The sequence below is a fragment of the Piliocolobus tephrosceles genome, chromosome 5, assembly GCF_002776525.5.
Source record: "Piliocolobus tephrosceles isolate RC106 chromosome 5, ASM277652v3, whole genome shotgun sequence".
In the NCBI taxonomy this organism is placed as follows: domain Eukaryota; kingdom Metazoa; phylum Chordata; class Mammalia; order Primates; family Cercopithecidae; genus Piliocolobus; species Piliocolobus tephrosceles.
Window position 1 is genome coordinate 85,162,527 of NC_045438.1, and position 13,517 is coordinate 85,176,043.

Here is a 13,517-nt window from a genome sequence, read left to right on the forward strand (position 1 = left end):
TTACTTTCTCAACCACATAAAGAGCAGCAAAATATATCTAACAAACATAGCTCTCCTCAATCTCATAATCTCTAAAGTATTACAGGAAAACTAAATGTACAAACAGCAAGGTTGCCATTAAAACAGAAGTTTTTTGTTTTTTGTTTCTGAGATGGCATTTCACTTCACTCTTGTTGACCAGACAGGAATGCAATGGCGCGACCTTGGCTCCCTGCAACCACCGCCTCCCTAGTTCAAGCGATTCTCCCGGCTCAGCCTCCCAAGTAGCTGGGATTACAGGCATGTGCCACCAAGCCCAGCTAATTTGTGTATTTTTAGTAGAGACAGGGTTACACCGTGTTGGTCAGGCTGGTCTAAAACTCCTGACCTGAGGTGATCCACCCATCTCATCCTCCCAAAGTGCTGGGATTACAGGCATGAGCCACTGCACCCGGCCTAAAACAGAAGATTCAAGAGTCAGTTTTACTTTGACTGAAAACGAAAAGTACTGAGGGAAAAAAGATTTCAGGATTGACTTCAGAAGTTTAACTTTTGCAAGTTTTTTGCTAAAGTGACAGCAAATTTTTCCTATACCAATAATACAGTGTCTGCCACAAATTAAGCACCAAGTAACTACTAATGGAATAAATAAATGATTCTTCCTGCAGTTCATTTCCTAGTTTATGGAAATAAATAATAGTATTTTTACTATTAAAGTAGTTTTTTAACACTACTACAATAAAACAGTATAACCTATTTCAGGAAGAGTCAAGTCTTAACTCTTTTAACAAAAGAACACGGGAGACACAGGCAGCAAAATATATTTAATTTAAACCTGGATTCTAACCATATCCTAACTCTGGCACCTTGGGCAAATCAAAATTCAAAAGTGTTAATATTTGAGGACAAGTAAAGCTCTGAGAAAAAATCTCAAAGAAATACTTACGGAGAACTTACTACATCAAAGCATTGTATGTCCAATGAAGGAATCCAAAATCTACTGAGGACATAGAGCATGCAACAAAGAAACAAAAGGCAACAAATGCACACATATTTATGACTCATGTATATTTTCCTAACCAAAACTGAAAAAGTTTGAACAAATTTTCAAACATTGAAAATAAAGTTAAATCATACTGAAAAATCCATGCTATACAAGCAACATAACATAGTCAATGACAGAAGTCAGAAGGAACTCTCAGAGCAAGTGCAGACAGACCAGAGAAGGGTATACTCGGAAAACACGTAATCATCCTGGGCTCTAAGGTACAAATAGAGTTGAGAATGACTCAAAAACTACTTGTTTATGACGTCTTCCTTATGCCAGACACTGTGCTGGGAGCCTTCACCAGTGTCTCCTACCCTCTATGGGTAGGCATTTATCATCCCTTACCTCAGCCTTATTTTTTCAAAAAAAGCATGACTTACGGAGCTGAATATTTCTCCCAGATTGTGGGGGAGCTCATAGTTGAACTCAAAGCCATTTGACTTTACACTATTGTAACAGTGCAAAGTTATCTAAGCAGTCACAAAGGCAGTAAAATGAACAGGTATGCTTGTGAGGAATTAATAAACTTGGAGCAGAAAGTTCCTGTAGAATAAGAAGTAATGCTGAAAACAGTAAACAATGGAGGAGAGAGAGCACTGGGTTCATGCTTAAATGTAGGTTTTTTTCCTACGCATCAGTATTTCTCAAATTGGGTTCTGTGAACATAATGTTGGGTTTCTAGCATTCAGTTTAAGAAATGTAAAACTGGCCAGGTGACGGGGCTCACGCCTGTAATCCCAACAGTTTGGGAGGCCAAGGCAGGCAGATCACCTGAGGTCAGGAGTTTGAGACCAGCCTGGGCAACATGGCGAAACCCCGTCTTTACTAAAAATACAAAAACTAGCTGGACTTGGTGATGCCTGCCTGTAGTCCCAGCTACTCGGGAAGCTGAGGCAGGAGAATCATCGCTTAAACAGGGAGGCAGAGGTTGCAGTGAGCTGAGATCATGCCATTGCACTCCAGCCTGGGAGACAAGAGAGAAACTCTACCTCAAAAAAAAAAAAAAAAAAGAAAAGAAAAGAAATGTAACACTGTATTTTAATTTTGATGCTTCTAAATAAAAGAATGTTCGGGGCCAACTAGACTAAAAAACTAGCTTAAACATAGGGACTGCCTACTTTTTTACTTACTACTGAATTGAATGCCAGTGACCCTCTAAAAGAGTATTTTTCAAACTGTGGGTTATGACCTATTGGTGGATTATAAAATCAAGAGCAACATTTTAAAATAAGTAAAAACAGAATGTGTCACACACAGTAAGGATAAGTATTGTTTTGTGGTCATTTTGTTTCAGTGTGACAACTAAATGGTGAAGTAAAATAAAGTTACATCTTACTCCAGGTTGAGTATCCCTAATCTGAAAATGCTTGGGACCAGAGTGTTTACCATTTCAGATTTGGAATGCTGAACCTGGATAAGCTGAGGTGAATAACTTGTAACTCTGAGATCTACAGACTTACTCTCTTTGATTTCTGCAAACTGAAATTTGAGAAACACTGTTACAAGAAGTAGTCTGCCACTGAGAAAGACAAAAGCAGGACTTTGGAGAATTTCACAAACTGAAAGGAATGTTAAAAGCAAGTTCACTGGGACAAGAACTAGGATGTCATTATCAGACTACACAAGGTAGAGATAATGCAACACAACAAATTCAGACCAGGTTTAATATCAAGGTAAAGAACCATGGTAAATAAAGAGGTCGTTCTAGCCACGCAAGGTGGCTCACGCCTGTAATCCCAGCACTTTGGGAGGTGGATCAAGAGGTCAGGAGATCGAGACCAGCCTGGTTAACATGGTGAAACCCCATCTCTAATAATACCAAAAACAAATTAGACGGGCGTGGTGGCACATGCCTATAGTCCCAGCTACTTGGGAGGTGGAGGCAAAAGAATCACTTGAACCTGGGAGACGGAGGTCGCAGTGAGTCGAGATCACCCCATTGCACCCCAGCCTGGGCGACAGAGTGAGACTCCGTATCCAAAAAAAAAAAAAGGTCATTCCACAAATCTTCTAAAGTCTCAGTGATGGGGTGAGGATGCCTCTCTTCTATTTAGAGACTGAGATCAGAAAGCAGGAATGGGAATGACTTTTGCCAATCAGATGGACACAGATGTGGTTAGAGAAGATGGATGACAAGAAAGAAAGCAGAGGCAATAGCATTTGAGAGTAAAAAATTAAATTTGTCCTATAAAAGTGCCTCACACTGCAGTAGGGAATAAAGGGAAATGGGACATGTGGTAGAGTGTTACAGAAACGGTCCCTAAAGAATCACATCTCCCTGTACCCATAGCATGTGTGGTGCCCTTCCCACAAAGAGGCTGAGTTTGACCACTTAATTGGCAGCAGCCAATGGGACATCAGTATAAATATGACACCAGGAGGGGCACACAAAGTAAAGCATGTGTGGAAAAGAAACTCTCTTAATGCCATGTAAAGAAATCCAGGCTACCTTACTAGAGAAGGCTAAGAATAGAGAAATAAGCTAGCCCACGTGAAGCCTTTAGACCAGCCTGTCTGAAAACCACCAGACATAAGAATGAAACCATCTGGGACCATTCAGCCCCAGATAACCTGAGAGCTGACAGCAGAACCACTCAGCCGACTCATTGACTTGTGAACAGTAACAAACATGGCTGTTCTTTTAAAGGCAGTAAGTTTTTGGATAGTCTGTAATATGGCAGTAACTGAAACAGGATACTTGGGGGGGCGGGGTGGGGGAAAGAAGGGTTGCAACATTCTGAATTTAACTTTTATTTCAATGCCTCAAACACAGAAGGATGAGTCTTTAGGCCATGTAACCATAAATCTACACTTACAAGATTTATCAAAACTTCTTGGCTTGGCATCCTAAACTCTTAGTCTGGTTTTAATCCATCCTTTCAATCCTATCACTTGACATTTTTCTTCAAAAACGCCAGTTTGAATAGTTGGTCCATTTATCTGAGCTTTTATTCTCAACCCTCCCACTTCTCTTTGGTTATCCAAAATCCTTCAAGATCCAACGTAAATAGTGTTTTCATTTCCTGCTCAATTTTTGGCTACAATAATTTCAAGATGCTCTACTTCTCTTAATCCATACTTAGTACACCGCTAGATGCCTTACTATCTAACACTGTCACTTAACAATTAATACACACTGTTGATTTTGTAAGCTCTTTAGGGTAGAGGTCCACTCCATAATTCTCCATAGCTACCTTAGTGTTCTCACGTAAGAGTAATTTAAACATCTGATTAGAATAAATCAAGAAAAGATATATATAACTGAAATGTATGTGTGGGTTTTTTTTTTTTTTTTAAGGCGGAGTCTCAAGTTGTCGCCCAGGCTGGAGTGCAGTGGCATGACCTAGGCTCACTGCAAGCTCTGCCTCCCAGGTTCACACCATTCTCCTGCCTCAGCCTCCAGAGTAGCTGGTACTACAGGTGCCCACCACCACACCCGGCTAATTTTTTGTATTTTTAGTAGAGACAGGGTTTCACCGTGTTAGCCAGGATGGTCTAGATCTCCTGACCTCATGATCCGCCCACCTCGGCTCCCAAAGTGCTGAGATTACAGGCGTGAGCCACTGTGCCAGGCCTTATGTATGTAACTGAATTTTAACAAATCTTTTTAGCTGAACATATTTACTTAGAGACCTTTAATCTTTCTTTTTAAAATGTAAGTAAAAGGGGAAAAGGTAACATTTTTCTTTTGAGATACATTGTGCAACTGCCAATGCCAACAGAAAAACAATGAATCAAGAGGCTCTCCTGGAAAATAATACATTGTTAAAAGTTGCAGTGTATGCTGACAAATATATTAGTGAAAGCAAACTTTCCATTTTACAACTATAAGAGGATACTCACATTGATTGGTTAATTTTATAAACTGAATTTATCTGTAGGAGTTGGGAAAAATAATGTAACCTCTCATCTTTGACAGAATCTCAAGCAAATAAGTACAGCAGCAGTTTTACAGATAAAAACCTATGAAAATCCTGTTTGGCAGGTTATTATATGTTATGAAGTACATCTGCAGAATGAATGTTCTCTTCCCTCATTTTAATTTAGGACCAAAAAGGATAAGAAGGGGACAAGCAAAGCTTAGTAAAGTTTTCCCCTTTGCTAAAATTGATATAAGCATATTCTGCAAAGTAGAATTTATTATCTCTAACATGCAATCATACTAATTATGAACATTTAAAACATTATTTCCCCTGAGCATTATCTAAACTTCTAAAACTTTAAATGACTTATTGCTCCCTCAATACCTGAAGTAATTATCACTAATTAACAAGCAAGCTATCTTTTCTTCTGATTTGAAGTGTCCTACAAATTAAGATAGACTCTAATAGTCAAAAAGAAGTCTAATTTTTAAGGAAAATGCTTAGCTTCAAAGATCTTGCAGTTATAATTAAAGCTAAGCAAAACATGTATATAAACAAAAGAATCAACTTGTATCAAACTGATGAGACATAAAATATACAAAGAAATGTCTAAATATGTAACTTACACATTCTGTAGCTCTAACAGTGTTAATTTGGTTTTTATTTCTTATACCAATCAGGCACCACTAATGGCTAATAAAGGTAATGAAGACTAGCTCAAATAGTACCTCCTTGGTAAAGCCTTCCCTGATACCCCAGCCTGAAGTGCCTACTACCTACTTTGAACTCTTTAAGTTACTACACATAAAATTAACTCACTCTCCCAAATATCCACTGATAATGAACTGATTAATCAGACACAGTCATAGACTAGAATTACTATACACTATACAACAGAAAGCCATAAACTTACATGAACAGCTATGGAATGAGCTAGAAGATGCCTCTGGGGGGAGGGAAAGCAAAATGCAGTGTAGTTATCTTTATTTTCTTAAAAAGAGCAAACTAGTTCTGGAAACTATTAGGGGATTTGTCTTCATGGAAATGCGACCAGAACTCTAAAATGGGAAAAAGATCAAGTTTTCATTGTATGCCCTTCCTCAGGGTGAATTTTTAAAAACCATTTCAATTAGTACATTTTCAATTTAAAACAAAACAAAACAAACAACAAAAAAGCAAAACCAGGCTGGGTGCAGAGGCTCGTGCCTACAGTCCCAGCACTTTGGGAGACCAAGGTGGGGGGACTGCTTGAGCCTAGGAGTTTGAGATCAACCTGGGCAACGTAGGGAGATCTTGTCTCCACAAAAAATGTTAAAGTCAGTCAGGCATGTTGATGTGCACCTGTAGTCCCAGCTACCCAGCACGCTGAGGAGGAGGATCACTTAAGCCCAGTTGGTTAAGGATGCAGTGAGCCGTGACTGTGTCACTGCACTCCTGCCTGGGTGACAGAGTGGAGACTCTGTCTCAGGAAAAAAAAAATTAAAAATAAAGCAAAATGAATTTGTTAGTTAATACACTACCTTTTGACATCTTTTCAGCTGTCATTTTGAAGTGATATTTAAATAATATCTTACTAATTTATATCCCACTAGTCGCCCATATCTTTTATTTCCTGTAACACCTAAATCTAGGTCCTTGCATATAAATGCTTTCTTAAAAGTACGGAATTTGTTACACCAAAATGTCAAATCTTTGCTTTAATCAGGATAATTATGCTGAAGTTGCTACCTTCTTTAACCTAGTAAGAGTTGTTTTACTAACTTTAAGTAATTGCTTGTAATTTCTGCTAAGAAAGTAGAAAGCTTCTCGACCTCTCATGGTCAGTACAAATTATACTTAAATATAGTTGAATATCATTTACCTGAACCTGTTCCAAATTAACCATATTTCTGGAGCTTAACTATCTCAATATGAAAAGAGTATAAGGACTAAAAAAAAAAATCTTCTAAACATTATTTTTCTTTCTGTTCAATGTTTCTGAAAAGGGCACTGCAGGTATTTAGACAGAGGAATTATGTTTCCATTTGTTGGGACTGTCCTGATCACTTCAGAAAATTTAGCATTCAAGGTCATGGGCACCAAATGCCAGTACCACATCCCGAGTCATAGCAACATCCAAAAGCCTGATCCCACATATTTCTAAGTGCCCTTGAAGAGAGAACTGGAGGTAGGGAAAGTACTACCCAGTTGAGAAGCACTGCTTATATGAACTAAGAAAATTTTATATATATATACACACACTTCATATATATGTATATATACACACACATCGTATATATGTATACACACACACATCGTACATATGTATATACACACACACCCACACACACATTTTTTTTTATTAGAGTCTCCTGTATGTTACATCCTCTGTAACATCTAAACCACCTAGGTCCTTGCACATACGTATACACACACATGTACGTGTGTATGTATAGACATACACACACAACTGCAATTCAATCCTTTAAAACAACTGTCAGCCACCAGATCACTACTGATCAATGGTCAATAACAGTTACAACCAACCAGTCAGTCCAGTATATAGTGCTGTCAGTAAATATCATACTCCAACAAATCAACTATTACAATGGCCAATTTTTCCAACCATTATTTTAAAATCTCTTTAGAACAACTCCTCTGTTGGAATGCTTCTTTTAAAACTCCCAAATAACCTTCCTCTTTACTGTACTCATCTCTGCAATGAAATATATAAATCACAGTTTACGATTTTCTGTCTACCTTCCTCCAGAGACTACAAACTCTTTGAAGCCAGGGACCATGATCATGCTTGCCTAGCCTGTATACAGTAGATGTCCAATAGAAATGTTAAATGACTGACTACTGGCCCAGTCTAATACAATTAACTAGTCCAAAAGGTTCCAATTATAACCAATTTTTTTATATAATAAATACAGTAATAATCCTAAAACAAGTAAATGCAAATTACTTCTGGTTATTCTATATACTTATTCTAAGTCAATTTTAAGAAAATGAGTTGGTTATAGTGCCCATATTAAAGCTAACTTTGAAAAGATACACGGAAATTTAAGAGCTGGGCGTGGTGGTGTATGAGGTCTCAGCTACTTAGAAGGCTGAGAAAGGGCCGGGCGTGGTGGTTCATGTCTGTAATCCCAGCACTTTGGGAGGCTGAGGGGGGCGGAACCAGCCTGACCAACAAGGACAAACCCTGTCTCTAGTAAAAATACAAAACTAGTCGGGCATGGTGGCACATGCCTGTAATCCCAGCTGCTCGGGAGGCTGAGGCAGGAGAATTGCTTGAATCCAGGAGGCGGAGGTTGTGGTGAGCCCAAATTGCACCATTGTACACCAGCCTGGGTGACAGAGTTAAACTCTAACTCAAAAAAAAAAAAAAAGAAGAAGAAAGCTGAGACAGGAAGATCACTTGAGCCTAAGAGTTTGAGGTAGTGATCACAACTGGGCAATGTAGCAAGACCCCATTTCTCAAAAAATAAAATAAAATAAGAAAAATTTAAGATTTATGACAGGCACTCTACCATGCCCATCCTCCACTTACTCTTCCCTCCTCCCACTTAATCTTTAAGCAAATTCTCATTTAAATAAGCAAATGGGGGGGGGGGCTTATTTCCAGAAAGAGCAAAACAACACTGTTAAGAAAAACATTTAATGCCTTTCATTTCTATTCTGCTACTCAGAATTCAAAAAATCTATTAATCTCCTACCTCACTCAAAAATAAAACTCTATAAACTAGGGATCATAAGCAACTCCTATTTCTGTGGGTTTCACCACATTCTCCAGAAACTTAACTTTTGTTCATAAACATTACATAGACAGTAAACTAATTCATTTTTTAAAGTAAATGCAAAAATAAGGGTTACACAAGCACTAAGCATCAACACTGGCAGAATATTAATTCTGAAGCCCATTAACTTTGACAAACGTTTATTCATCTTTGCCTTCTTGAAGCATGTGACTATCCCAGTTTTACAGGAAAAGCTTAAATAGAAAAAGTTAAATAATAATCTCAAGGTTAGAAACTAACAGATAATTTCTAGCTCCTAGAATCCCTGGCACTATATTTAGATTGTGCCAATAAATTCTACAATTGTTAAACATTGCTTCACTCAACTTCATATCAAAATGCTAGGTAGTAATTGATAAGATACAATTTTATTTTTATTTTTTATTTTTCTGAGCCAGAATCTTGCTCTGTCACCTGGGCTGGAGGTGCACAGCGCATCATCTCTGCACACTGCAACCTCTGCCTCCCTGGTTCAAATGATCCTCCCACCTCAGCCTCCCGAGTAGCTGGGACTACAGGCACTCGCCACGGAGCCTGGTTAATTGTTTTGTTTTGTTTTCTGTATTTTTTGTAGAGAAGGGGCCACATCATGTTGCCCAGCCTCAAGCAATCTGCCCAACTTGGCCTCCCAAACTGCTGGGATTCAAGGCGTGAGCCACCTCCAACCCTGTAAATAAACATAAATAAAACAATGGCTTCAAGTTACCTCCATTTGACAAGATCACTAACATAAATAGGTTACCTGAAAAACAAAACAAAAAACCCCACCCCAGAAAATGTTCCAGAGGAAATTAGACACACCCTGTACCGTTTCAAAAGAGATTGCTTTTAAGTGTACTTAAATTATTCTGAGATTACAGTGTATGAAATATTTTATAATTTTTGAAATCCACAAATCCAGCATTCGTTTCATTACTGTTTGATGTTTTTTGTCAGTAGCATCAATAACAATTTATGTGGTAAGACTAATCATTTAATGAAACTAATGTAGGAAATTATTTTCATTCTGATTTTTAAAATGCTGTTTCACTCATTTAAAAACTCTTTTAAGTCTGGCGGGGCGAGGTGGCTCACACCTCAAATCCCAGCACTTTCGGAGATGGAGGCAGGTGGATCACTTGAGGTCAGGAGTTCAAGACCAGCCTGGCCAACATATAGTGATATCCTAAACCCCATCTCTAATAAAAATACAAAAATTAGCTGGGCATGGTAGCGCACACCTGTAGTCCCAGCTACTTGGGAAGCTGAGGCAGGAGAATCCCTTGAACCTGGGAGACGGAGGTTGCAGTGAGCTGAGATCGCACCACTGCACTCCAGCCCGGGTGACAGTGCAAGACTCCGTCTCTCAAAAATAAATAAATAAATAATCTTTAAGTGATAACTTTACAACGTCACACACCCACAAAAAGGGGGGGGGGGGGTCTAGCTTGCACGAGATTCTATTTTCCCAGAATTATTAATCCTGCTTAAAAAAATACTGCTGACAAAAGAGAATTTACAGTAATTAGCCTTAAAACTATCAGTGGACACTGTTAGGGAAAAAATGTCTTTCAGCAAAGCTAGACTTTAATAGTTCTCACTGATTATTACATAAAAACTGACTCGACTTACTAATGCAATACTTCCTATTATGGGTATCTTAGAGAAATTTTTTTCTAAAATAAATCTTTAAAGACCAATTAAGAATGAGTGGGTACTGCAAGGTAGAGAAACTGAGAAATTTCAACAATTTTTAAATATTAGAATTCAAAGGAATGAGTCTCTAATTTTGCCACAGGTATTCACCAGACCTATTTACCCTAAGTAGGGAGCTTTCACATGCACATCCTCCTAGACAAGTCACCACTTGATCTCACAATTTTTGTTTTTAAGATTATGAACAGCCATCAAATAATTTGTGACAATAAAGGGCATACAGCGGCGGAGATTCTTTTGTATATGATCACGTATCGCCGACATTATAAAGGAAAGATTTCAATATTTGGAGGCTAAAAAATAAGTGAAAATGTAATCTACTCAGCTAAAGTGGTCAACCATTGTTCTACGTTAAGATCAGTATTTTTCCAAAACGAATTCTCTGTAAAGATACATTCGCAAGTTAACTCTAAATATGACCTGTGTAAATTGTGTCTTCTTTTTCCTCCTCAAGACAATCCAATCAAAGTCTTCACCAGAGCCAGCAACACTATCTTGAAATTTCAAACCTAAGTGTAAGGCTCGTAATGAAGTCCAAATGTAGTCCCAAACTCTCCGATTTTCATCAAGGATGAAATTATTTTCATCACTAGTAAACAGTGTTATTAACATTCCAAATTCTCATTAGAATGCAGTCACTGGTGAGAAGCGTCCTTGGGCAAGCAAAGATTTGAAACCACCCAAAGCACAGATCCACATGAACCTGTCTTCTCCCACTTCATCAGGAAGCCAAACAGGGAGAACTCCAAGAAACAGGGGTGAAGGGGTGATCGGTAGAGAAAGGATAGTGGAAATCATACTCCTCGAAGGGTGAAAGCAAATGAGAAACGGACTCTGGAAAAGCCGCCCCAAAGGGCCATTCAATCTGAGACAGATGTACAGGGACAGCTCCTCCACACTAAGGAGATCAAGCTTTACCATGGAAGTGGTGCACCAAGCAAGCAAGTACGGGCAGGAGGGGACAACCTCCGCCAAGCACCCTCTTCCGAACGTCTAGCTCAGCTAGAAGGGGTCGGCAGGGACTGCTCCTCCGAACATCAACAAAGGCCCCTTCAGTCCTAAGGCGAAATTCGAACAACAAAGGCCCGGAGACAGCCAGGACAGGGCCGGGGCTGGGGGCGGGACGGATGAAAGCAGGGGAAGGCAAAGGAATCAAACCAGTGGGGGCGGAGGCCCGTCGGAGTGGGAAGCAGAGGCGCAGAGGCGGGAGGCGCGGTAATCCCCAGTGCACAATAAGAGGAGGAGGAAGAGAACCTGGCCTCCATTCTCCTCCTACTCTCTCCAATCCGCACTGTCTACATTTCCTCAGCCGCGGGGACCGCGCAGTCCCGAGTTCAGGGAAGGAAAGGGGAGGGGGGATTTTCCGCCTTGACCACAACTCCCTTCCCCCAGCCAGGAGCTGCAGACGACAACAACCGCCACAACTGCAGCCACACAAAGGCGCCTTCCTTCTACTACCGCTCCCACCCGGGCGGAGGCGCCGATGATGCCAAGGAAGCCGCGACCACCTCTCGGCCGCCTGGCGCTCGCTCGCCCTCTTCCCCTTCTAGCTGGGTAAAGGGGGAGGGGACCACCGGGCGCCCTCACCTGGCACAGCTGCTGACAGTAGTCGGTGGCCGCTTCCACGGCCGGTACCCGGCTCTCCCGCAGCTGTCGCTCCAGCTCCTGGAGCTGCTCGCCCAGGCGCTGCAGCTCCGCGACGCAGCCGCCTTCGCCGCGACTCAACCTCTCCTGCTCGGCCTCTTCGTCCGCCATCTTCACACCCCGCTCCGTCGCGTACGCACCTGGGTCACATGATAACACAATGCCACGTTCGGCGGGGTCACGTGCCAGGCGCGCTTGCACGCCGCCGAGCACGTACAAAGGGCCCGATGGGGAAGATAGGGGGGTGGGGAGAGAGGCGCGAGAGAGCCCGAGGGAGGTGAAGGCAAGGGGAAAGGAGAAGGGCGGGGTTGGGGCGGTGCGGAAAACCGCGGTTACTTACCCCGAGCGGGAAGTGGGCAGTAGCGGCCGAAAGGGGCGGGCTGGTGAAGGCCAGCTCTCGGTCACGTGGGCGCCGCGACGGGAAAAAGCCTAGGGAGGGGCGACCCTCCTCGGCGTCCCGATCCCGGCGTGGCTTTCCCCAGTTCCCGAAGTCTTCTACGGACATATCCTCCTGTTCCCCAAGAGGATGGCACAGGGAGAGTTCTGAGTGGCCTCGGGCAATGGCTGCATTTGCTGTTGGCCTGTAAGCAGGCCAGAAGCAGAGGAAGAGAGAGAAGGTAAAACCCGCCCATGGACCGCAAGCGTGAGAGCCGAGGCAGGACTATGAACTGTCAAAATTGTCTCTGACTTCTCACCAGGCCGGAGAGGAGGGATCTAGTGCGTAAGGTACCAGATCTCGTCTCACTTGACTCTCCTCCTCTTCAGCCCCAAGAACGCCTGTCCCCTGGAAACACATTCTCTAGGGGGTGGAGGCAACAAAGGAAAAGAACAATTGGGTCAGAGCAGAATGAGGTTCAATCCTCAGTCTGGAGAATGGAGCAAATTCATGAAAAGCATAGTTTAAAAGAAGTCAGAATATGAACAGACCAGATGATTTTTAAACCACGAAAACATTTCTAGAATAAGTGATAACTAACTACTCTGTTTCACCGTGATTTAGACTCTACTAGACTCTACAGAAATCACCAACAATGGAATCAGGCTATATATGAAAGCTATTGAAAAGAAAGTAGGTCAAGAAAAAAACACCGATAAGGACTCCATTAAAAATCATAACGGAGGAGAGGAAATTGATGCTAAAATAAACCAATGTTGTGGAGAATTATTGTAAATATCTACAGCATTTTTTCCTAATGCTACAAATACAGATAGCATTCTGAACCACATTTTACTTACAAGCTGAAAGGAATTAATACTTGGCACTTGAACAAAAGAGTAGAAGAAGTGCTACAAAAATCCAAGAGCTTAATCCTAAAGTTCTTAATAAAACTAATATTTTGTTACCGTTAGAGCATTAGACCTGTCACAACTGAATGGTCTACAGAAATTTAGAAACAATGATATTGATGAAGCACCCAGTCTTATCATTTACTCTGAGTGAAGTATATTTTTCTAGTACAAGCATCTAAAAAATAATTCCCATTGTGGGCAGTGTCCTCTTCAAGA

At 41.0% G+C, this 13,517-nt stretch overlaps 1 protein-coding gene across 1 annotated transcript in view; it reads right to left on the bottom strand.

Moving 5' to 3' along the window:
* ZNF292 (zinc finger protein 292) overlaps positions 1–12,997 on the bottom strand; it is a 106,443-nt gene extending 93,446 nt beyond the window's left edge. Inside the window, exons 1-2 of the mRNA XM_023205245.2 lie at positions 12,352–12,997; positions 11,955–12,151 (exon numbers count right to left, since the gene is read on the bottom strand). Of these exons, the coding sequence (XP_023061013.1) occupies positions 11,955–12,122 (168 nt within the window). The 5' untranslated portion in view covers positions 12,123–12,151; positions 12,352–12,997. The remainder of the gene's footprint in view (positions 1–11,954; positions 12,152–12,351) is intronic.
* Between the last annotated feature and the right edge of the window lie 520 nt (positions 12,998–13,517).